The following is a 24,681-nucleotide window of genomic DNA, read 5'->3' as shown; positions in this document are numbered from 1 at the left end:
CCCAAGCCACGCCCCTAGCAACCAAATTTGAGCACCCTAGCAACCGAATAAACAAAGCCTTATATCTCCGGATCAGAACATCGTAGAGACACGGGGGTTGGACCGTTTGACACATGACTCGGAGGGTAATCACTAGTGGATGCCATTTTTTTCCCTAGCAACCAAATGCAGGACCCTAGCAACAGAGTAAACAAAGCCTTATGTCTCCGCATCAGAACATCGTAGAGACACGGGGGTTGGACCGTTTGACACATGACTCGGAGGGTAATCACTAGTGGATGCCAATTTTTTCCCCTAGCAACCAAATACAGTACCCTAGCAACAGAGTAAACAAAGCCTTATATCTCCGCATCAGAACATCGTAGAGACATGGGGGTTGGACCGTTTGACTCGTGACTCGGAGTGTAATCATTATGGGATGCCATTTTTTCCCCTAGCAACCAAATACAGTACCCTAGCAACAGAGTAAACAAAGCCTTATATCTCCGCATCAGAACATCGTAGAGACACGGGGGTTGGACCGTTTGACTCGTGACTCGGAGTGAAATCATTATGGGATGCCAATTTTTTCCCTAGCAACCAAATACAGTACCCTAGCAACAGAGTAAACAAAGCCTTATATCTCGGCATCAGAACATCGTAGAGACACGGGGGTTGGAGCGTTTAACTTGTGACTAGGGGTGTAACAATTGGGCACATCATTGGCCACTCCCAAGCCACGCCCCTAGCAACCAAATTTGAGCACCCTAGCAACCGAATAAACAAAGCCTTATATCTCCGCATCAGAACATCGTAGAGACACAGGGTTTGGACCGTTTTACTTGTGACTCGGAGTGTAATCACTGGGCACATCATTGGCCACTCCCAAGCCACGCCCCTAGCAACCAAATACAGTACCCTAGCAACAGAGTAAACAAAGCCTTATATCTCCACATCAGAACATCGTAGAGACACGGGGGTTGGACCGTTTTACTTGTGACTCGGAGTGTAATCACTGGGCACATAATTGGCCACTCCCAAGCCACGCCCCTAGCAACCAAATACAGTACCCTAGCAACAGAGTAAACAAAGCCTTATATCTCCGCATCAGAACATCGTAGAGACACGGGGGTTGGACCGTTTTACTTGTGACTCGGAGTGTAATCACTGGGCACATCATTGGCCACTCCCAAGCCACGCCCCTAGCAACCAAATACAGTACCCTAGCAACAGAGTAAACAAAGCCTTATATCTCCACATCAGAACATCGTAGAGACATGGGGGTTGGACCGTTTGACTCATGACTCGGAGGGTAATCACTAGTGGATGCCATTTTTTTCCCTAGCAACCAAATACAGTACCCTAGCAACAGAGTAAACAAAGCCTTATATCTCCGCATCAGAACATCGTAGAGACACGGGGGTTGGACCGTTTGACTCATGACTCGGAGGGTAATCACTAGTGGATGCCATTTTTTCCCTAGCAACCAAATACAGTACCCTAGCAACAGAGTAAACAAACCCTTATATCTCCGCATCAGAACATCGTCGAGACACGGGGTTTGGACCGTTTGACTCGTGACTCGGAGTGTAATCACTAGTGGATGCCAATTTTCTCCCTAGCAACCAAATACATTACCCTAGCAACAGAGTAAACAAAGCCTTTTATCTCCACATCAGAACATCGCAGAGACACGGGGGCTGGACCGTTTGACTCGTATCTCGGAGTGTAATCACTAGTGGATGCCAATTTTTTCCCTAGCAACCAAATACAGTACCCTAGCAACAGAGTAAACAAAGCCTTATATCTCCGCATCAGAACATCGTAGAGACACGGGGGTTGGACCGTTTGACCCGTGACTCGGAGTGAAATCATTATGGGATGCCAATTTTTTCCCTAGCAACCAAATACAGTACCCTAGCAACAGAGTAAACAAAGTCTTATATCTCCGCATCAGAACATCGTAGAGACACGGGGGTTGGACCATTTTACTTTTGGGTTGGAGTATAATCATATATTGTCCCGGGAATTTTGCCACGGCAAGCACCACTTCACATTTTCTTCAGGAAATGTACCTATCTAGTTATTATGTTGGCTTGAAAAAGCCAACATATTGTTATTGCTTTTAAACTTATTATGTTGGCTTTGAAAAAGCCAATATATTGTTATTGCTATTAAACTTATATCTTATTATTCTACCCCAAAATTTCTGACACTAACTCGTCCTAGGGCTTTCAAGCTACATGCACCAAATTTTCCACAGACCTTCAGACTGGTCTGACTTAGTGTGCTATATCTTTTCTAACTGATGGGACCTTCCGAATTCCTAAACGGGGGTCTCGAACACCCCAAAATTTCCATTGACTTAACATTGAGACAAACTTTGACGGGTCATAGCTGTGAGTGAGAAACTTGTAGAAACTTGTGGCTTACCACATTTAAGGTGGCTGACAGGCTCTGTAAGAACATACATCACAATGGGGTGTAAGCTATACCCCTGGGGTGTAAGAGGCCCCCAAAATTTCCCATTGACTTATAATGGGGCAGGAAACATGCCCATATAAGGGAATAAAAGCGTCCCAGATGGAATATCTTTACTTTAGAGTGTCGTAGAGACATGGGGGTGGGCTCATTTTACTCAGTCATCCAATCAGTCTCTTAGGATCGCCCCAAAGCTATTTAGCCACGCCCCTAGCAACAATTTTGGGTACCCTAGCAACATCTCCCATAGACTACCATTATAAAAAGCCCAGATGGATATCTTTACACCAGAGTGTCATAGAGACATAGGGGTGGGCTCATTTTACTCAGGCATCCAATCAGTCTCTTAGGATTCCTACTGAGGTATTAAACCACGCCCCTAGCAACCAATTTGAGCACCCTAGCAACATAATAAACAAAGCCTTATATCTCTGGATCTGAACATCTTAGAGACATGGGGGTTGGGTCTTTGGGTCATGTTAGCTTCATGCTAGCTCCATGCTAAGTCATACTAGCTTCATGCTAGTTTCATGCTAGCTTTATGCTAATTTCATAATAAATCTTGCTAACTTCATGCTAAATCATGCTAACTTCATGTTAAATCTTGTTAGCTGCACGCTAAATAGTGCTAGCTTAATGCTAATCATGCTAGCATCATGCTAATCATGCTAGCTTCACGTTAAATCATGCTAGCTTCATGCTAATCATGCTATTCTCATGCTAACTTCATGTTAATCATGCAAGCCTCGTGCTAGCTTCATGCTAGCTTCATGCTAATCTTGCTAGTTTCATGCTAGCTTCATGCTAATCATGCTAGCATCATGCTAGCTTCATGCTAATCATGCTAGAATCATGCTAGTTTCATGCTAATCATGCTAGCATCATGCTAGCTTCATGCTAATCATGCTAGCATCATGCTAGCTTCATGCTAATCATGCTAGCTTCATGCTAATCATGCTAGCTTCATGCTAGCTTCATGCTAGCTACATGCTAATCATGCTAACATCATGCTAGCTTCATGCTAATCATGCTAGCTTCATGCTAATCATGCTAGCATCATGCTAGCTTCATGCTAATCATGCTAGCATCATGCTAGCTTCATGCTAGCTACATGCTAATCATGCTAGCATCATGCTAGCTTCATGCTAATCATGCTAGCATCATGCTAGCTTCATGCTAATCATGCTAGCATCATGCTAGCTTCATGCTAATCATGCTAGCTTCATGCTAGCTACATGCTAATCATGCTAGCATCATGCTAGCTACATGCTAATCATGCTAGCTTCATGCTAATCATGCTAGCATCATGCTAGCTTCATGCTAATCATGCTAACATCATGCTAGCTTCATGCTAGCTACATACTAATCATGCTAGCATCATGCTAGCTTCATGCTAATCATGCTAGCATCATGCCAATCATGCTAGCATCATGCTAGCTTCATGCTAATCATGCTAGCTTCATGCTAGCATCATGGTAGCTTCATGCTAATCATGCTAGCATCATGGTAGCTTCATGCTAATCATGCTAGCATCATGCTAACTTCATGCTAATCATGCTAGCATCATGCTAGCTTCATGCTAATCATGCTAGCATCATGCTAGCTTCATGCTAATCATGTTAGCTTCATGCTAGCTTCATGCTAATCATGTTAGCTTCATACTTAAACATACTAACTGCCAGATAGCCTACTAAACTAAACTTCTGTCAATCCGTTTTAAACGTTCAGGCTACGCTTTTTCAAGCCAACATAAAGTTTGTCTTCAAACTTTAATATCTAGTTATTATTATTATTATTCTTCTTAGCACCCCAAAATTTTGGACACTAACTCGTCCTAGAGCTTTCAAGCTACATGCACCAAATTTTCCACGGACCTTCAGACTGGTCTGACTTAGTGTGCTATATCTTTTCTAACTGATGGGACCTTCCGAATTCCTAAACGGGGCGCTCAAACACCCCAAATTTCCCATTTACTTAACATGGAGACAAACTTTGACGGGCCATAGCTGCGAGTGAGAAACTTGTAGAAACTTGTGGCTTACCACATTTAAGGAGGCTGACAGGCTCTGTAAGAACATACATCACATTAAGGTGTAAGCTGTACCCCTGGGGTGTAAGAGGCCCCCAAAATTTCCCATTGACTTATAATGGGGCAGGAAACATGCCCATATAAGGGAGTAAAAGCGTCCCAGATGGAATATCTTCACTTTAGAGTGTCGTATAGACATGGGGGTGGGCTCATTTTACTCAGTCATCCAATCAGTCTCTTAGGATCGCCCCAGAGCTATTAAGCCACGCCCCTAGCAACAATTTTGGGTACCCTAGCAACATCTCCCATAGACTACCATTATAAAAAGCCCAGATGGATATCTTTACACCAGAGTGTCATAGAGACATAGGGGTGGGCTCATTTTACTCAGGCATCCAATCAGTCTCTTAGGATTCCTACTGAGGTATTAAACCACGCCCCTAGCAACCAATTTGAGCACCCTAGCAACATAATAAACAAAGCCTTATATCTCTGGACCTGAACATCATAGAGACATGGGGGTTGGGTCTTTGGGTCATGTTAGCTTCATGCTAGCTCCATGCTAAGTCATACTAGCTTCATGCTAGTTTCATGCTAGCTTTATGCTAATTTCATAATAAATCTTGCTAACTTCATGCTAAATCATGCTAACTTCATGTTAAATCTTGTTAGCTGCACGCTAAATAGTGCTAGCTTAATGCTAATCATGCTAGCATCATGCTAATCATGCTAGCTTCACGTTAAATCATGCTAGCTTCATGCTAATCATGCTATTCTCATGCTAGCTTCATGCTAGCTTCATGCTAATCTTGCTAGTTTCATGCTAGCTTCATGCTAATCATGCTAGCATCATGCTAGCTTCATGCTAATCATGCTAGCATTATGCTAGCTTCATGCTAATCATGCTAGAATCATGCTAGTTTCATGCTAATCATGCTAGCTTTATGCTAGCTTCATGCTAATCGTGCTAGCATCATGCTAGCTTCATGCTAATCGTGCTAGCTTCATGCTAGCTACATGCTAATCATGCTAGCATCATGCTAGCTTCATGCTAATCATGCTAGCTTCATGCTAATCATGCTAGCATCATGCTAGCTTCATGCTAATCATGCTAGCATCATGCTAGCTTCATGCTAGATTCATGCTAGCTACATGCTAATCATGCTAGCATCATGCTAGCTTCATGCTAATCATGCTAGCTTCATGCTAATCATGCTAGCATCATACTAGCTTCATGCTAATCATGCTACCATCATGCTAGCTACATGCTAATCATGCTAGCATCATGCTAGCTTCATGCTAATCATGCTAGCTTCATGCTATTCATGCTAGCATCATGCTAGCTTCATGCTAATCATGCTAGCATCATGCTAGCTTCATGCTAATCATGCTAGCATCATGCTAGCTTCATGCTAACATCATGCTAGCTTCATGCTAATCATGCTAACATCATGCTAGCTTCATGCTAATCATGCTAGCTTCATGCTAATCATGCTAGCATCATGCTAGCTTCATGCTAATCATGCTAGCATCATGCTAGCTACATGCTAATCATGCTAGCATCATGCTAGCTTCATGCTAATCATGCTAGCTTCATGCTAATCATGCTAGCATCATGCTAATCATGCTAGCATCATGCTAGCTTCATGCTAATCATGCTAGCATCATGCTAGCTTCATGCTAGCTACATGCTAATCATGCTAGCATCATGCTAGCTTCATGCTAATCATGCTAGCTTCATGCTAATCATGCTAGCATCATGCTAGCTTCATGCTAATCATGCTAACATCATGCTAGCATCATGCTAGCTTCATGCTAATCATGCTAGCATCATGCTAGCTTCATGCTAATCATGCTAGCATCATGCTAGCTTCATACTAATCATGCTAGCATCATGCTAGCTTCATGCTAATCATGCTAGCATCATGCTAGCTTCATGCTAGCTACATGCTAATCATGCTAACATCATGCTAGCTACATGCTAATCATGCTAGCTTCATGTTAGCTTCATGCTAATCATGCTAGCATCATGCTAGCTTCATGCTAATCATGCTAGCATCATGCTAGCTTCATGCTAATCATGGTAACATCATGCTAGCTTCATGCTAATCATGCTAGCTTCATGCTAGCATCATGGTAGCTTCATGCTAATCATGCTAGCATCATGCTAGCTTCATGCTAATCATGCTAACATCATGCTAGCTTCATGCTAATCATGGTAGCTTCATGCTAGCTTCATGCTAATCATGTTAGCTTTATACTTAAACATACTAACTGCCAGATAGCCTACTAAACTAAACTTCTGTCAATCCGTTTTAAACGTTCAGGCTACGCTTTTTCAAGCCAACATAAAGTTTGTCTTCAAACTTTAATATCTAGTTAACATTTCTCTCTGTTAATACCAATATTATTGTTTGTTCATCTTAGTTCATCGTGCATTAACCAAAATAATTTTTTATTAAAAAGAAAAAATGTATAAGTAATGCTGACATTAAAAAGATTAATAAATGCTATGGAAGTATTTGTCATAGTCTGTTAATTTGTTCATGTTTGATGTTCTTACTGTAATGTGCTAACAAAAAGTCTTTTCCAAGTTATTATAATTTCTGTTATATAATTGTGTTCTGTTCATGTAATTATGTGCTTTTTCACTGGGTGGTGAGAGAGAAGGAGGTACAGTAAAGATCAGAGGTTTCCCAATCAGTCTTGTGCTAATAATAGCTTGATAACTCCTCTCAGGAAGCTGAGATCTATAAAACCCAAGGGTACAGGAAATTATCTCACTGGGAGGCAAGTCCTGTATGGAAAAACATTGGCATTGCTCCCACAAGGTTTTAAATAAAACTATTGTGATCAAGTATGATAAGATCACTCTGTTTTAAAAATCTCGGAAACATTGTAAATAAGTTCATGAAAACATTGTTTGAACATTGTCAGTTTTTGTGCAGTTGACATGGAGAGATGAAACTTTAAACTTATATCTTTTACACACACAAAAAATAAAAATAAATATCCACAAGGACTTTACAACTACAAATTTATAAGTGTAAAATATTTCATATTTAAAATACACATTAATTAATGCTTTGTGAAATTGTGATTCCCAAATGTGATTTAAAATCTATAGAGTCTATACATTCCCTCCCCTCTTCTTTCTCTCTCCATGTATGATGCTATCTCTGCAGATGAGTATTTGTAGATGGTTTTGATGATGCCGTCGACCTGTATCAGGTGCCTACAAAGGGCCAGTATTTGCAGAGACACCCTGGCGTCAGGCTAAATAACAAAGGGGAAATTATCCTTCCCGCATCCCTCAACAACTCTCTTGAGTCTGAGAAAAGCTTTCAGGGTATCCTTGTTCATGGCTATAATCCACAGGTGTGAATGAGTCCGAATGAGGAAACAGACACTTAACAGAGTAGAAGCTGTTGAAAACCAAAGCAGTTTTAAACAGTTTTACTGCAGGTTTTTATACAGATTTGAGTGTGGGCGCCACCTTGAGGTCAAAGTTTGAAGCACAATAATAATCCAGAAACGTCTTTTGTTGGCACTAGATGATAACATGGTGTGTTCTTCTTCAACTTCATGTTAAAGAAAATAATACCTGATCAATGACACTGATGGCATCTCGGATGTTGATTTTCTGATAGGCTTCCCACAGCTCACTCTTGTGGTACACAGACTTTCTCAACAGGAACTTACTCAAGTAGTTCTTGTCAAACTGCTCCCACCTAAAAGACCAAAAACAGCAGCAATGTGAGTTTTGCATAATTTTAGCAATGAAACAGATGCGCATATTAGTATTATGAATGGATGCAGTTATCATTTTGTATTACTTGTCCCTCCAGTGATGGTAGCCATTCAGACCAGCAATGTCCTCAACAGCTGTCAGAATGTGGTCAAAGGCCTAAAGACAGAAGGACAAACAAGCTCAGTAGTGATTCTGTACATTATTAATATTCATAAGTTTTTATAATCTCGATCTTTGCAAACATGCATATAAATCAGTGAATGTTTTGTATAAAGGGTTTTGGTTATATAAATATGACATTTTTTGAGCAGCACTACACAGTTCAAACTCTAGCGCATAACACTACTGTCAAAAATAGTGTAGTGTTAAAGGGGACATATCATGAAAATCTGACTTTTCCCATGTTTAAGTGCTATACATGGGTCCTCATTGATTTTATTCACCTAGAAAATGTGAAAAAATATCAACCCAGAACCTTAGTTTTGGTAAACCATTTTCTGCAAGCATGTGAAAAAATAGCTCATTGAAATTTGGCTCCCCTTGTGATGTCAGATGGGGATAATGCTGCCCCTTAATCTGCACCATCCAACCACAGCACTGCCGTTTAGTGCAGAGATCAGCTCATTTGCATTTTAAAGGAGACACCCAAAAACGGCAAATTTTTGCTCACACTTACAAAAGTGACAATTTTAACAAGTTATAATAAATTATCTATATGATATTTTGAGCTAGAACTTCACATACATACTCTGGGGACACCAATGATTTATTTGACATTTAAAAAAAGAGTCTTCCAAAACGTCCACTTTCAAACCACGTTAGCCTTTATTTTCTTTCCTTTAGATCCATGTAAGCCTGAATCATCAGTTTTGGGAAAGTGCTGGTCTGATTCTGAGAAAAGATGACATTTCTGCTTTTTGCTTTTCTGAGAGCAATTTTTCAAACCTTTCCTTCGGTATATTCTTATCTAACGCTTCCATTATCTAATCGACACTGCAGTCTATCTTTAGCTCTGGCTTTAGTTTGCTCAGCAGGTAATGCTGAGTCCCAGTGCGTGGATGCAGGAGGGCACAGAACCTTTAGAAAGAGGATGGGGGTAAACGACAAGGGGTCGTGTGTGCACACACCTATTTACAGAAAGGCAAAAAGGGGCTTTGATGATTAATTAATTGTAGTGAGAGAAAAGAGTAAGTATGTCAGTCGTGATGCTGCCGCTTTAGTCATCAGATCACAAGATCTGCACAGACAGCAAGGTCAACACCATCACTCACACCTTTCACTGCAGGCAGACAGATAGATTTTACAGAGAGAATGAATGATATTGACTTACACGCTCGTGGATCTCTTCGTTAATGGTGGGTTTTCTGTTTGTGCTGCGTGGCACTTTCAACCATTTCACTAAAGGCTTGATGGTTAAACCCTGGGAAGACAGATTAGGGAAATGTCAACAAATGCCACGATTCACATTTATAGGAACAGCACCAAGTCCATGTAAAACCTTTCTGACTTGATTAAAGAACGGGTCAGGTCAACTAAACACTTGTTGCTTCTGTTGAACACTGTGGCCTCTGGACGAGAGTCTAGCACAGCGGTTTTCAAAATGGGATCTGGGGACCCCTGGTGGCCCTCAATGCTTAGCCAGTTCATTTCAGGCATAACCTTCATGACCCCCTGACCCAATCCCCCCATTTATTACATTGGCCAATTTAGACATGCTCACACCAGCATCCACACATATCATCAACACCTCCCTGCTCAACAGCACCCTTTCAAGCAGGCCGTGCTCACTCTATTGCTTAAAAAAGCCTTGCAGAACACCTCTCTCACTGACAGTAACAGACCCGTCTCACTCCTTTCGTTCATTCCGAAAAACACTTGAGAGAGCTGTTTTTAACCAGGTATCTTCCTTATCTCGGAATGACCTACTTGATGACAAGCAGTCATGCTTCAAATGCAACCTCTCTACTGAAACAGCACTGTTATCGGTCACGGAAGCAGAATCCAAATCCTCAGTTCTGATTTTACTTTACCTATCGGCAGCCTTTGACACAGTCAATCATCAGATCCTACTTGCCACCCTATCATCGCTAGGGATCACAAGTACTCCTTCTCCTATGGTTCAAATCTTATCTCTGCGTTGGATCCTTCAGGGGGTCTTGGAAAGGTGCAATGTCCACAGCTCACCAGAGGGTCACTGGGGTCCCTCAGGGATCAGTGCTTGGTCCACTCCTTTTCTCCATCTAAACAACATCCTTAGGACCTGTCATACAGACACATGGCTTCTCCTACCACTGTTATGCTGATGACACCCAGATCTCATTTCACCCACATGATCCCACCGTAGCAGCACGTATTACAGCCTGCAAAGAAGACATCCCGGCTTGAGTGAAGAAACACCCTCTTTAGTTGAACCTCGCTAAGACAGAGCTGCTTGTATTTCTGGCACAACACACGCTACAGCACAATTTATCCAAAGGGGACAACCATTACTCCTTCCAAAACTGCCAGAAACCACTGTGTAGTCTTTGATGATGAACATGGGACCTTAGGGAGCATGCTGTACAACTTCTGATCCAGGTCCTTGAATTCTCTAGACTGGACTATTGCAGTGTTCTTCTTGCTGGCCTTCCTGTATGGTCTATAATTAAACCACTCCTATTGGTTCAGAACGGAGCAGCCCGGATCATTTTCCAGGAGCCCAAAAGTGCTCATGTAACGCCACTCTTCATCTCTCTCCATTGGCTACCGATTGAAGCGCATGTCAGGTATAAGGCACTTCTACTCACTTACAGAACTTTTACTGGGACTGCACCGGCATACTTTCTCACCTTCATACTTTCCTACACCCCATCGAGAACCCTACATTCAGCAAATGAGCGGCACCTTGTGTTCCCTTCATAAAAGGGGCACTAAATCACGTTCCCGCTCATTTTCCTTCACTTCTCCCTGCTGGTCAGCCTACTGCAATCCGTTCAACCACATCTCTTGCAACATTCATAAAACAATTAAAAACTAATTTATAAATAAAAAATATTTGACAGAGATATTGACCGCATTTCTATCTCTTCTATCTTTTATTAAAAAAAAACACAAACTCTCTTTTTCTCAACAGGTATTGTTTCGGAATAGTGACAACTTGTATCTTAGTAAAAGCACCTTTTGTGCTATTGCCTCCCTTTATTGTTATCTTCGTTTTGGATAAAAGCGTCTGCTAAATGCAGATGATCTCACTTCCCCATTGCATATAAAAGCTTAAAGACATGTCAAAATAGATTACACAGATTTTAAGGCGTTTTAATAGATTTCCATGTAAGTAATATTGTTTTTGAGAACAAAAGGGACGAAAGCACAATATTTATCACACTGGTGCATGGTATAGAAAAAAAACAGCAATACATATTTGTCTCAGCATGTGTAATGTGGACAAATGAGTTCATTGCCGAATGTTGTCAGGATATCCGGATCAATTTAGAGATCAGAAATCGGATATTTTCTGGCATGATGAATACACAAATACACACAAAGAAACAGGCGCTAGAGATTTTCGAAACAGATGAGAGTACAATAAGTTAAATGTGCTGCCACTGGGCAGAACATGAACACCCACACACGGCATATACACACATATGCACACATACACAGGACCTCCAAAATTACTCAATTATTTATCATAATTAGCATCTATGTTTCAGAACAGTAATGAAAATTACAGCAATTTGACGCAGCAGTGGGGAAATTTCATCTTTGCAATTACCTGCACTTTTCACACAAACACACACACACCTTCTATATGTACTGTATAATAATAAAAAAGACAGCCTGATGAAAGACAAAATATATTAAACACTTTATCAAAACATAATGGTACGGTAAAGTGGAAAAGAAAAACATATATGCACACAAACAAATGGATAAGCTGAAACACGCAAATGGCTAAATTGTAAGATGACTTACCTGAAACATGACAGTGAAGAAAACCACTACTATGGTTGTTGCCACAAAGTAATCTTTTGCCTTCACGTGTTTTTTGTCTAAAAGTACCACCAGAGCAAAAGCCACAGCACCTCGCAGGCCACCATATGACATCACCACTTGATCAATCTTGTCCAGGGGAGCGAGTCTGAACCAGTTCAGGAACCAAGTCTGTCCTACAACACCTGCACATGAAATGAAACGTGAATTAGTTAAATCTGAGCCCATTAGATTTGGGATTTACATAACAAATGAAATGACTTTTTTTCAATGGTTTGGGGAAATGATTAATTAAAGACTTCTCAAGAGTTTCGAGATGGAGCTTTATATGGCTTGTAACTTTAATAACAACGAAGTACCAGCAAATATCATTATGTTGCGAACATAGTTAGAATAGAAATACAACAGAATGAGATAGAGCTCTCTCTCACCTATGGCCCGAAAGACTAAGATAAATATAAGTGTGCTGACAACAAGTCCAGTGTCCCAGGCCCATTTGGATGTGTCCACAGCTGAGATGCCCAAAAAGATGAAGATGATTGTCTCAGCAATGCTGGTTAGGGTTTTCATGGTGTACTTTACAGTGGTCCGGGACTTCTGGGATATATTGGCTTCCACATACTTGTTGCAGCCAATGCCACAGAATGTCATTCTGAAGTGGATATAAATGGATATTATAGATTTTTTTATACATACAATATAAAACCAAATCTAAATATATAGTTGTTCAGAGCTTTAACAGATGCTATTTGTTTATGACGTTTGAGCATATGAAGGATTTCTATTTTTAGACATAAACACTGGATATCCCTCTATTTACATTCCATATCATATACTCATCCATATAGATAAGATAAGGCTGTAGACAGCACCTGTTGTGTGATTTGCACATTGCGGACTACTGAGTCATTAAGCATTACTCATTCAGCAGAACAATGGAAAGTACAGAATTCTAATCTCCTAAAACCCAAGATGTGGTTTGTCTTTTTTTCATATTTCTACCAGGTATTTGGGGGTTACGGAGAACCAATAAATATAATAATCAAATATTTTTCTTAGAACATGAAGCAGTGTATTTGTCCATGTTTCTGGCAATACTTACGAAAGAATGGCAGAAAGAGAAAACAGCTCTGCAGTCAGATAGGCCAGGTAAACCAACAGGAAGATAAGGAGCGGCTCTATGATGCGAACCTTCTTCGTAAAACGAGTGATAAAGGCCAAAATGACGGCAAAGATGAGACCCACCAAAGTTCCTCCAATACTGACAATGAAGAATGAGGCTTGAAGACAAAAGACATTTAAATTGAAATATTTTTGAGAATATAACAAAAAAGATATGTTGGTTTAAAGAAACAGTATGTAGGATTGTGGCCAAAACTGGTACTGCAATAACAAAACTTGTGGCTAAAACTGGTACTGCAATCACACGACTGGTGGCCAATAAGCAACATGACAACATAAACATCAGTTCAGGGCTGCAACTTCACTTTTTAAATGATAATATCCTGGCCAGACCACTGTTGTCAGTGATATAAGTTTTTAAAATGTCTGACATGATTTCTTAATGTCTGACATATCAGGGCCATTTTATGATTAATTGAGATAGATTTCTTACATACTGTTCCTTTAACTTAAAAAAGTAAGTCACCTATTTGCCCCAAAGGGGACATTTCACAATACTTTTTAATATGTCAAATAATCTTTGGTGTCCCCAGAGTACATATGTTAAGTTTTAGCTCAAAATATCACATAGATAATTTATAATAGCATGTTAAAACTGCCACTTTGTAGGTGTGAGCAAAAATATGGCATTTTGTGGTGTGTCCTTTAATATGCAAATGAGCTGATCTCTGCACTAAATGACAGCACCATGGATGGATATTGTGGATTAAGAGGCGGTATTATCCCCTTCTGACATCACAAGAGGAGCCAAATTTCAATTACCTATTTTTTCTTTACATGATTGCAGAGAATGGTTTACCAAAACTAAGTTACTGGGTTGATCTTTTTCACATTTTTTAGGTTGATAGAAGCACTGGGGACCCAATTATAGCACTTAAACATGGAAAAAGTATGATTTTCATTATATGTCCCCTTTAAAATTATTAATTACACTTAAAATATTAGTTTAAAAAAAAGTTAAAATGTAAAAAGTGTCAACTAATATTTTTAAGCTAAATTAACTTTTGATGGTAACCAGGTAACTTACTTTTTTAAGTAAAACCAACCATGTTTAACAGTGTACAGTCATACATACTAGTAAATAAACAATAAAGCCCTATCCTTACCGATTCCTTTAAAATAATCTGCAGTTTGAACATTCCCTGGTCCCACTTCCACAAAGGATATGTACACTTTATACAAGACCTGTTGAGAGACAGAATTCATAATGAGACGATTACTTCTCATTGGTACCCTAAACATTGTTTCATATAGATCAGTGTTGAAAAATAAAAAATAAAATATTTAATTTCTTAATGTCTTGGAAACAGCAAGAAAATGACACCAAAAGCCAAAAAGTATTATACTGCTCCTTAGCACAGGGGATGAAAAATTCCCGATCCACTCTCTGTAAGTGAAAATTCCAGGTGAGTTAAAGGTCCACTCTGTAGATTTTTAGCAGCATCTAGTGGTGAGATTATGAACTGCAACCAATAGCTTGGTAAAAGGGTGCATCCCAATCCACGGAGCGGACTGAAATGACATGGTCTAGCCTACGGGGGGGTCTAGCGCCACTTTCTGTTCCAGCCCACTTGTCAGTGGAGCACAACAGCTGAGACCTATCAGACTTTTAAAAATAAATATGGAGCCAGATTTTTTATTTTATTTTAGAAAATATAACACATTGATGCAGATTAAACTATCCAACAGCATGTTTAATTCACCAACCTTAAAAATATACAAAAGCAAATGGCAACACGCACAATATTGCAGCAATATTATTAATTCACATCACTAAAACATCATTTATAATAGTAAAACAGTCACAAGGACCTTTAATTTGCAAAATATACGCTTTAATTTAACTACAGATTTGAACGTTTATTTAAAAATACCCGTATTGAATCGTGGGATAGCCAAGGCTGGGAAGGATACATCTATGGATACTTGGTTTCAGGGGAAAAAGAGGCCACATTTCGAGGCTTGTATGTGAAGGAGCCTTCGAATTGGGAAAGCCTTCATTGCGGCCCTTTAAATATGGCTTTGGAAGGCCGACGCCCATGAATTGGGATGCACCCTACAGCTCACCCCTCCAATTTGAAAAGCATAGTGAATTTATGGTAGATGCCATAGGACAAACATGCAATAATCTGAGACAATGTAGTGACAAAATAGAACCATTTAGGGCTACTACAAAAACATAGCGACTTCCACGTTTGGGTACCCATGTAGGTAAAATACGTCTTATTCTAAGGTAATAAAGACAATACTGTTCATTATGTATGCTCTTTACACACCATTGATAATATAGTTATTTATATTATATTGCATTTCTGTCAAGAGATCCATTTAAAAAAGTTACGCAATGCACCTTTAATAGTGTCTCAGCTGCCAAAGAGAAAATGGGTTATTTTATGAAGAGTCCATGAAAAAGTTCCCTTGATCGCAATAAATAACACACCTGCTCAATGATATGAACAGAACCAGCGGCCTCATTAAAAACACAAGTACCTCTGCAGTGACTGAACTTGTGTTATATCAAGCTTGTCTTTTGTAAAAGATACTCTCGTCCACAAAATTAAATAAGTCTGCGTATTGTCAGGTATCTCCATTAGCTTTGATAATTAAGACATAAAAAAGAAGCTGTCTCTTAAAAACACTGTTAATCATGAAACTTCCTATTCGTCTTGTTAATAAGACATTTGTGCAGTATGTTGTTTAATTAGCCAATAAAGGCGAGTGTCCAAAAATTGATTAGCTTGATAGACAAGTCTATGGATTTTTTTGCAGCAGTTTCTGGACATTGAAGCTGTTTTAATTGCTTAGTATTAAAAATACAGACATTGAGAAAACAGCTCTTTATTTCACCTTGATCATCTCATTTACTTGTTTATATTAGCAGCTGCCCTCTTTGCTGCTTGATCTTTCAGTACCAGGCCTATAGTTAATCATAATCACAGTATGCCACTTCTACACCGGACCTTGCTGGGAACCTGCCCAAGACTAAAAAAATCCCAAAAATGTGACCATGGTGACTTTACAGCTAATCTAATCTGTGTAAAAAAAGCTATGGTAAAAGTCTGTTGTGTAAGAGAGTTGATAAATGAGCTCCATATTGGAGTGTGAAAATCCAAGTGTGACAACATCTTCAAGATGCAAGAACTAGCTTTAAAATGTGCTTACGCATCTAATATGCCTGAACAGTTTTGTTTTTACAATGAACATGTAATGATTTCTGTGGTTTCTTCTTGAGAACATACAGGTACAGTCCATAAATCAAGCAATAAAACTACAGTACACACACACTAGGGAAGGCTAATGGCCCCAAATGCATTAGTGTGCAGTCTTTTATTGCATTTAATGTCTTTGTGTGACTAGCCACAATATGTGAATAAAGGCTTTTTAACTTTTTCACCAGAAGAAGTACCACCATATAATGGAGCACATTCTGGGATTAATAAACAAGGTCGTTTCAGCAAGTAGCATTCTAGCTAGGATAGCTTTTGTGATCAATAAAACTACAGTATATCTTGATAGAGCACCAAATCTAATTTCTCAAATAATATACAGTATAAATAACTAACACTAATTCAGTTTAGGCCCAATTTTAGCCATCCACAGAGTAGTAATATACAATACAAACGACATGAAATAATGAGGAATGGTTTGGATAATTCAGTGGCAATGACTTTAAATCATTTACCATTGATCTGATTTGCCAGAGCAACCAAATTACTGCTGGATACACGTTATAACATAACAATGTCAGCTTTATAGCAGACTGTATAGGGTTACCATGACAACATAGATGCATAGAATGGAAGATAGAGAGTCACTACTGATTATCCAAGGACTTCTACTTTAAGCTTTAAAGTCACATGTGAACAACAAAAAAACCAATAACCGTAAGTTGTAGTAATATTTATTAAATAATGACACCTACACTGTAAAACCTAAAAGTTAACTCAACTCAAACCATTAAGTAAACCGGTTGCATTAGTTTTAAAACACATACATTTGAGTACTGTGAACTTAAACAAATTAAGTCATATGCAGTTATGAACTTATATTTAAGTTCACACTACTTAAATATAAGTGCATAATTGCACATGACTCAAGTTCACAGTACTTAAATTTATGTGTTTTAAAACTTAAATGGTCTAATGCAACCAGTTTAAATAAAAACTTAAATATAAGTGCATAATTGCACATGACTCAAGTTCACAGTACTTAAATTTATGTGTTTTAAAACTTAAATGGTCTAATGCAACCAGTTTACTTAAATGGTTTGAGTTAAGTTAACTGTTTTTTACAGTGTATGACTCATTCACTGACCTGCTTTCAGTATTAAAGCAGCACCCATACCTGCTGGTAGCGTGTTAGTCATGTAACACATGCTTGATTCACATTCTCCGTTAGTACTACAAACTTAGCAATAACCTTAAGGCCTAAACAAAACAAATGAGAGTAAAACAACAAAAGATTATCAATAAAGGCCTATGTGACTCACCACTGTGACAGCATCGTTGAGCAGTGACTCGCCGAAAACAATGATAAAGAGCGTCTCATTCACATGGACTTCTTCAAACACAGCCAATACAGCCACAGGATCCACAGCTGAAATCAGAGCTCCAAACAACAGAAACTCCATCAACCCTCCCTCAACTTGTTCATCTGCACACACAGCACAAAACAAGTTGCGGTTAAGAATTAATCTTCCTTATTCGTTTTTCACAAAACACTGGTGGTGCGGCATAGTGGGTAAAATTCTGGAGTAATTTCCATTCTTATAAAGAGTGTTGCTTTGGATGAAAGTGAGGTTATCATCAATCTTTACCAGATTCAGGTCACATAAAAATCACATAATCAGATCAAAATGGGAAAAAAAGTGAAATATATACTGAAGATATGCACACCCCTGGCCATACAAAAATTTAATTATATTGTGGCAAGTCTTATATATACAGTACTGTGCAAAAGTCTTAGACCACCATGCCATGTTATAGGGATCATATACAGTGAGGAAAATAAGTATTTGAACACCCTGCTATTTTGCAAGTTCTCCCACTCAGAAATCATTGAAATTGTCATCGTAGGTGCATGTCCACTGTGAGAGACATAATCTAAAAAAAATCCAGAAATCACAATGTATGATTTTTTAACTATTTATTTGTATGATACAGCTGGAAATAAGTATTTGAACACCTGAGAAAATCAATGTTAATATTTGGCACAGTAGCCTTTGTTTGCAATTACAGAGGTCAAACGTTTCCTGTAGTTTTTCACCAGGTTTGCACCCACTCCTTCACACAGATCTTCTGTAGCTCAATGAGGTTTCTGGCCTGTCACTGAGAAACACAGAGTTTGTTCGTTTCCTTGGTTATCCTGGCTGTGTGCTTCGGGTCATTGTCATGTTGGAAGACCCCGCCTCGACCCATCTTCAATGCTCTAACCGAGGGAAGAAGGTTGTTCCCCAAAATCTCACAGTACATTGTCCCGGTCATCCTCTCCTTAATATAGTGCAGTCGCCCTGTCCCATGTGCAGAAAAACACCCCTAAAGCATGATGCTACCACCCCCATGCTTCCCAGTAGGGATGTTGTTCTTGGGATAGTACTCATCATTCTTCTTCCTCCAAACACGTTTAGTGGAATTATAACCAAAAAGTTCTATTTTGGTCTCATCTGACCACATGACTTTCTCCCATTACTCCTCTGGATCATCCAAATGGTCATTGGCAGACTTAAGACGGGCCTGGACATGTGCTGGTTTAAGCAGGGGAACCTTCTGTGCCATGCATGATTTCAAACCATGACATCTTAGTGTATTACCAACAGTAACCTTGGAAACGGTGGTCCCAGCTCTTTTCAGGTCATTGACCAGCTCCTCCCATGTAGTTCTGGGCTGATTTCTCACCTTTCTTAGGATCATTGAGACCCCACGAGGTGAGATCTTGCATGGAGCCCCAGTCGGAGGGAGATTGACAGTCATGTTTAGCTTCTTCAATTTTCTATCTTTTCCAATCTTGTAGAGGTGTATAATTTTGTCTCTAGTGTCTTTGGACAGCTCTTTGGTCTTGGCCATGTTAGTAGTTGGATTCTTACTGATTGTATGGGGTGGACAGGTGTCTTTATGCAGCTAACAACCTCAAACAGGTGCATCTAATTTGGGATAATAAATGTAGTGGAGGGGGACATTTTAAAGGCAGACTAACAGGTCTTTGATGGTCAGAATTCTAGCTGATAGACAGGTGTTCAAATACTTATTTGCAGCTGTTTCATACAAATAAATAGTTAAAAAATCATACATTGTGATTTCTGGATTTTGTTTAGATTATGTCTCTCACAGTGGACATGCACCTATGATGACAATTTCAGGCCCCTCCATGATTTCTAAGTGGGAGAACTTGCAAAGTAGCAGGGTGTTCAAATATATGCGCAGGAATGTTAGAGCAGTAAGCACTACATCCTTTATATAAATATTCTGTTTATAAAATGTAGTGGTTTCAAGGTTTGGAACCAATATTCAGTAACAGCTCACCTATGACCCCAGCCAACTTAATTCCATAGAGACAGAATCCAGTGCAGAAGGCATTCCACAATGTGCCCACTACAGCGTACATCAAAATGGCACCCAGGTTGTCGAAGAGGAGCCGAGCTGGCATGAAATACCCTGCATCCCCCACTATAGTCGGCAGGAGAAAGAGGAAAAAAAGGCCCGGTTCCAGCTGATACGGCTGCTTCTTGCTGGCAATGAGGACCACTGCACCCAGTACCAAACCCAGCAGAATCAGCATACAGCTTTCTGGGACAGCTGTGGTGAAGCGCTGGGAGAGGTGGAACACTAAAGATTGCAGAGCAGAGAAAAAAGAAGGAAAACATGGCAAGACTCAGCATAACTTCATGAGAAATATCAGGTTTATTTATTACAGTATAAATCTGCTTTATTCAAATGTCAGTACAGCTGCACCCTTTTAACAAAAGTTCATCCAGTAAAGAAGACCTGAGTTGCATTTCTATTTTAGACTTTGGGAACACATGCTAAATTTATGCAGCTTAATAATAACTATATTTACATTGAGATCTGTATAATGCAAGCAGTTTCGGTAAAAGATTGCTACCATCCATAAAATATGTCCATCTGTTACAAACCGTGAGTTTACTCCAGCACCATGCAGACATGCCAAAGACCCCATTAACCTCAATAAACCCAAACAGCATGGGTAGCAAAACATTTCATGGCTCAATTTACACGACGGCCCACCGGCCTTGTTTAAAGAGAGAAGCTTGTAAATTGTGGGTGTTGTAATTCCACACCATGGTTGCAAATGTCACACAAAATCACACGGCAAGCGTGCCAGCAGCGTACTACGGTATCGGTATCACAAAAAAAATTATTTTCACACAGCAACAAGAGGAAAGGAGGTTTACATACAAACCCAATATGCATATAAAACCTCACAAGAGAGAATGCATCATACCACCACTAGAAAATGCAGAAAGACCAGTTACCAGTCAGACTACACTGTATCAAATGACCAGGTCATGCATTATTAGCGGGGTAACAATCATACTCACAGTTAAAGCATCCTGGTTCTACCTCATTGTAAATCGGATGTGCGCTGGAACTAAATCATCATGAATTGATATCTGCTTTACAGCTGGTTTAAATGCTAGCAAAAACATGATTGCTGTTGTACAAAGGTAAATTCCTAATGCATAAAAACCTTGTTGTCGCGGTTACGTGCCTGGAACCAAAGTTAACTTCCAGCCTGTGCTTATTTATCAGTCTGGCTAGTGACTAAACTGACCTCTGAAACAAATACCTTGTCGAAAATAAAATGTTTCGGTTTTTCAAAAAACTAAGGGAAACGTGGGTATGGATCACTGCTATGCGGAGAGGTTTGGCAGCCAGGCAAGAATTCAAGGATCTGTAGCTCATACTGTATACATTCATTTTACACAATAATGTTAGCTCATTGTAAAAGTTGTTATGCATTAGGCATGATATCTGAACTAAGGCAATTAACTTTTATTCATTTATTTAGCTTGTTATTAGATATAAACTACTATAAGAGGACTCAGTTGATATTGATTCTATGTGGAAGTCTACCGGAAGCTACGTTTGGTCCCAAAAGTTTGCTTATGTTGTTGCTGCTGAAACCGTCTATAGTGTAACAAAGTGAAAGTACTTTTTTCTTTAGAAATATACAATAAAGTATCCTCATTCATATATTACATTACATAAAGAGCTCAGATACCAGAACCGCTAAATGCCATCTCTATCAAAAATGAGATGGATGGAAGAAGAACTGGATGAATGATGGGGCACAAAGAGTTTTTATAGGTTTACCAATAATATTACAATTCAATCAAATTTTTGAGCCTTTTACCTTCTTTCAGAAATGACAGTAAATGGCTGAAGGCTTTTTGAATTGGAAATTTGTGCATGTGCTGTACTTTGAGGATTTTACGGTAAAGACAGTCAAATTTGTTAAATATCAATAAAATGACTAAACTGATATATTTGTCATTTTCTGAATATAACCTTTTCACTGCCAATAAAGGAACATTTCTGAACGTGAACATAAAAGCCTGATAAAAATGCACATTTACAAGAAAACATGTCAGACGCACTTAGAGGGATTTGCATCGGAGCTCTTCACATGTTCTAAATGTTACTTAAAAGAAAACACCACCGTTTTTCAATATTTTACTATGTTCTTACCTCAACTTGACGAATGAATACATTACTTTTTTTTCAATGCATGCACTTTTAATCTTTGTACAGCGCGTCGTAAATGTGTTGGCATTTAGCCTAGCCCCATTCATTCCTATGCCTCCAAACAGGGATGAATTTAGAAGCCAACCAAACACCTCAATGTTTTCCCTAATTAAAGACTGTTACATGAGTAGTTACACGAGTAAGTATGGTGGCAAAACAATAAAACTTTTGTTTGGAGCCATAGGAATGAATGGGGCTAGGCTAAATGCTAACACATTCACGAAGCGCTATACCAAGATTAAAAGTGCACACGCTGAAAAAAGATAGAGATGTATTAATTAATCTAAGTTGAGGTAAGAACATAGTAAAATATTGAAAAACTGTGGTGTTTTCCTTTAAATAAAATGTAGCGCATAACTATCTTGGTTAATTGATCGTTTTGAAGAATTACTGTTAAGGGCTGAGTCCCAATTCGCATACTATCCATCCTAAATAGTATGCAAAACTACAATTAGTACGTCCCAAATCGTAGTATGTTGAAATGAGTATCCTAAAGACACCCGGATGGTCTACTATTTTCGGTTAGAATTCGAAGTGCAGATCAATGCACACTCTAATGGCTTATATTGCCCACAACCCATTGCATGCGGGAGGGAGGAGCTTTGTGGTAAAACATGGCAGCCGGATGCAGCAGCGGAGATGCGCCCTCAGCTTTTAAGTGTAAGAATTCAAATGTTTAACCCTAATTAAAGTTATATTTTATTGTCTCGTAATATTCGGTTGATGTTGTGCCAAAAAAGTACCGTGTTAATCTTGTAGGGTCCGATGAAGATACTGATACTGACTTTAAAATAAGTAGCTTTGGTTACACACATTGCACATGAACGTCACAACCAGCCGCCTCACAAACGACCTGCGTTAGTGTCTACGACTTCGCCCTGCTTCACTCTTCAACTTGGTAAAACACATTGTAAAATGTATTGTGAAAAAAAAACTATTGTGAGCAAAAAAGATGGGAATAGTAAATAAAATGATATTGGACATAAGTTATAAGAATGAATGAAATATTGTTAACAGGCGTGGTGTGCGTAACTAGGCAACCATGTTTTCGTTCACGTTGCATGACGTTTTCGAGCATGTCCCAGAACGTGCATCCTCTTGCTACACACTCAGAAGTATGTACTTTTTCCTCACAAAAAAAGGACATACTTTTAGGTCGTAGTATAAGTAGGCGAATTGGGACTCAGCATTTATGTTAACGCAGAACGCATTAAAGGATAATCAGAGACCATCGGTGCTAATTATTCATGTCTCCATGCACCGAGAGATTTTGCGTAGGAGGTAAAATACAGTGCACACCTCTGCCAAAGACCATAACAATCACTGCCTGCCATGACTCATACACACAAGGACAGAAAAACACTGAAACGTGGTGCTAAAAAAGCACATTGAGACATCTGAATAAACACATGCGTGCATGCACATACAAACAACAACAAAACATTTTGAGACATGTGCCTAGATGTATAGTGCACAAACCAAAAGTACACTCAGGGGCAAAAGATTTGAGCACGTTGCAGATTCATTCCATTTATTTATGAAACAGTGTCCCACTCAAACCTATCTGTATGACAGAGAAAATGTGACCTTCAACAGTGTGAATTTAAATTTAAAATGTTATTACGCTTTTGCCCAATAATTACCGTACCACAGGATCTGAAGCATTAAAATTTCAGCGTGCCATATGCTGTTAAAAACAGTCTACAATTACTGTACAGTCATATTAAAAGAGCTTTAATGCAGCGCTCTTCAATTTCAAAGACAGAGAACACTTTGAACATCTAATTACTAATATAAAGTGGAGTGCTATTATATTATAATAAGCTTTATTAACAGTAAATCATGGAATTAAAGTGTGGATTACCTGCCCAAGTCACAAAATCAAATGTGATGAATGCATGTGTTTCTCTAAATGTGAAAGAAGAGTGTTATTATTTGAATGCAATCCTCTGAGAAATGAAAGCATGAAAGTGACAAGAGGGGTCATCCATTACATAAGCACACCCGTTTGTAAAATTAGCTAGTAGTAAAATGTAAATATATTTATTTTTTTCACCAAACTCCAGTCTAGGGGGAAAGGAATGACACAGTGTACACAAAACTGTGACCATAGTCCGCAGTGCTAATAAATAGTTGAAGGACAGTTTTAAAGTACTCATGGGGCGGCTGTATTCATTACCCAGAATGCAACACTTTATTGTGCACACTGCACTGAAATCCAATGAGCTTCAGATAATGCATCGTTATCCAGATGGCAAACATTCAGAGTGAATCTTGGTGGTGTTTGTTACATTGTTAAATGAATCGCAGAGATGACTGAGCTATCAGACATGATCAGACATTAGTGCATGACTGTGTTTGCCAAAGAAACAAGCTGGAGGGAGGCCTGAAAGACACCCACACATGCAAATACATGTGGTAGTGCATTCTGAGTGAGCATGTTTTCTTGAGCAATCTACCCACCAAAAATACACAGCTAGTTTTATTTAAAAATCATAACCTCAACAGACAAACCTTTATTCTAT

The 24,681-nt window shown here is 39.1% G+C and overlaps 1 protein-coding gene across 1 annotated transcript in view; it reads right to left on the bottom strand.

Moving 5' to 3' along the window:
• Nucleotides 1-24,681, bottom strand: part of slc9a5 (solute carrier family 9 member A5) — a 35,766-nt gene that overhangs the window by 9,757 nt on the left and 1,328 nt on the right. The window contains exons 2-10 of the mRNA XM_065267706.1: nucleotides 19,913-20,215; nucleotides 17,884-18,047; nucleotides 14,501-14,579; nucleotides 13,315-13,492; nucleotides 12,644-12,864; nucleotides 12,195-12,397; nucleotides 9,571-9,660; nucleotides 8,326-8,396; nucleotides 8,094-8,220 (exon numbers count right to left, since the gene is read on the bottom strand). Coding sequence (XP_065123778.1) covers nucleotides 8,094-8,220; nucleotides 8,326-8,396; nucleotides 9,571-9,660; nucleotides 12,195-12,397; nucleotides 12,644-12,864; nucleotides 13,315-13,492; nucleotides 14,501-14,579; nucleotides 17,884-18,047; nucleotides 19,913-20,215 — 1,436 coding nt within the window. The remainder of the gene's footprint in view (nucleotides 1-8,093; nucleotides 8,221-8,325; nucleotides 8,397-9,570; nucleotides 9,661-12,194; nucleotides 12,398-12,643; nucleotides 12,865-13,314; nucleotides 13,493-14,500; nucleotides 14,580-17,883; nucleotides 18,048-19,912; nucleotides 20,216-24,681) is intronic.

Source organism: Paramisgurnus dabryanus, chromosome 2 (genome assembly GCF_030506205.2).
Source record: "Paramisgurnus dabryanus chromosome 2, PD_genome_1.1, whole genome shotgun sequence".
Taxonomy (NCBI): domain Eukaryota; kingdom Metazoa; phylum Chordata; class Actinopteri; order Cypriniformes; family Cobitidae; genus Paramisgurnus; species Paramisgurnus dabryanus.
Note: the sequence above shows the minus strand (reverse complement) of the source record. Positions and strands in the feature narration are given on the sequence as shown.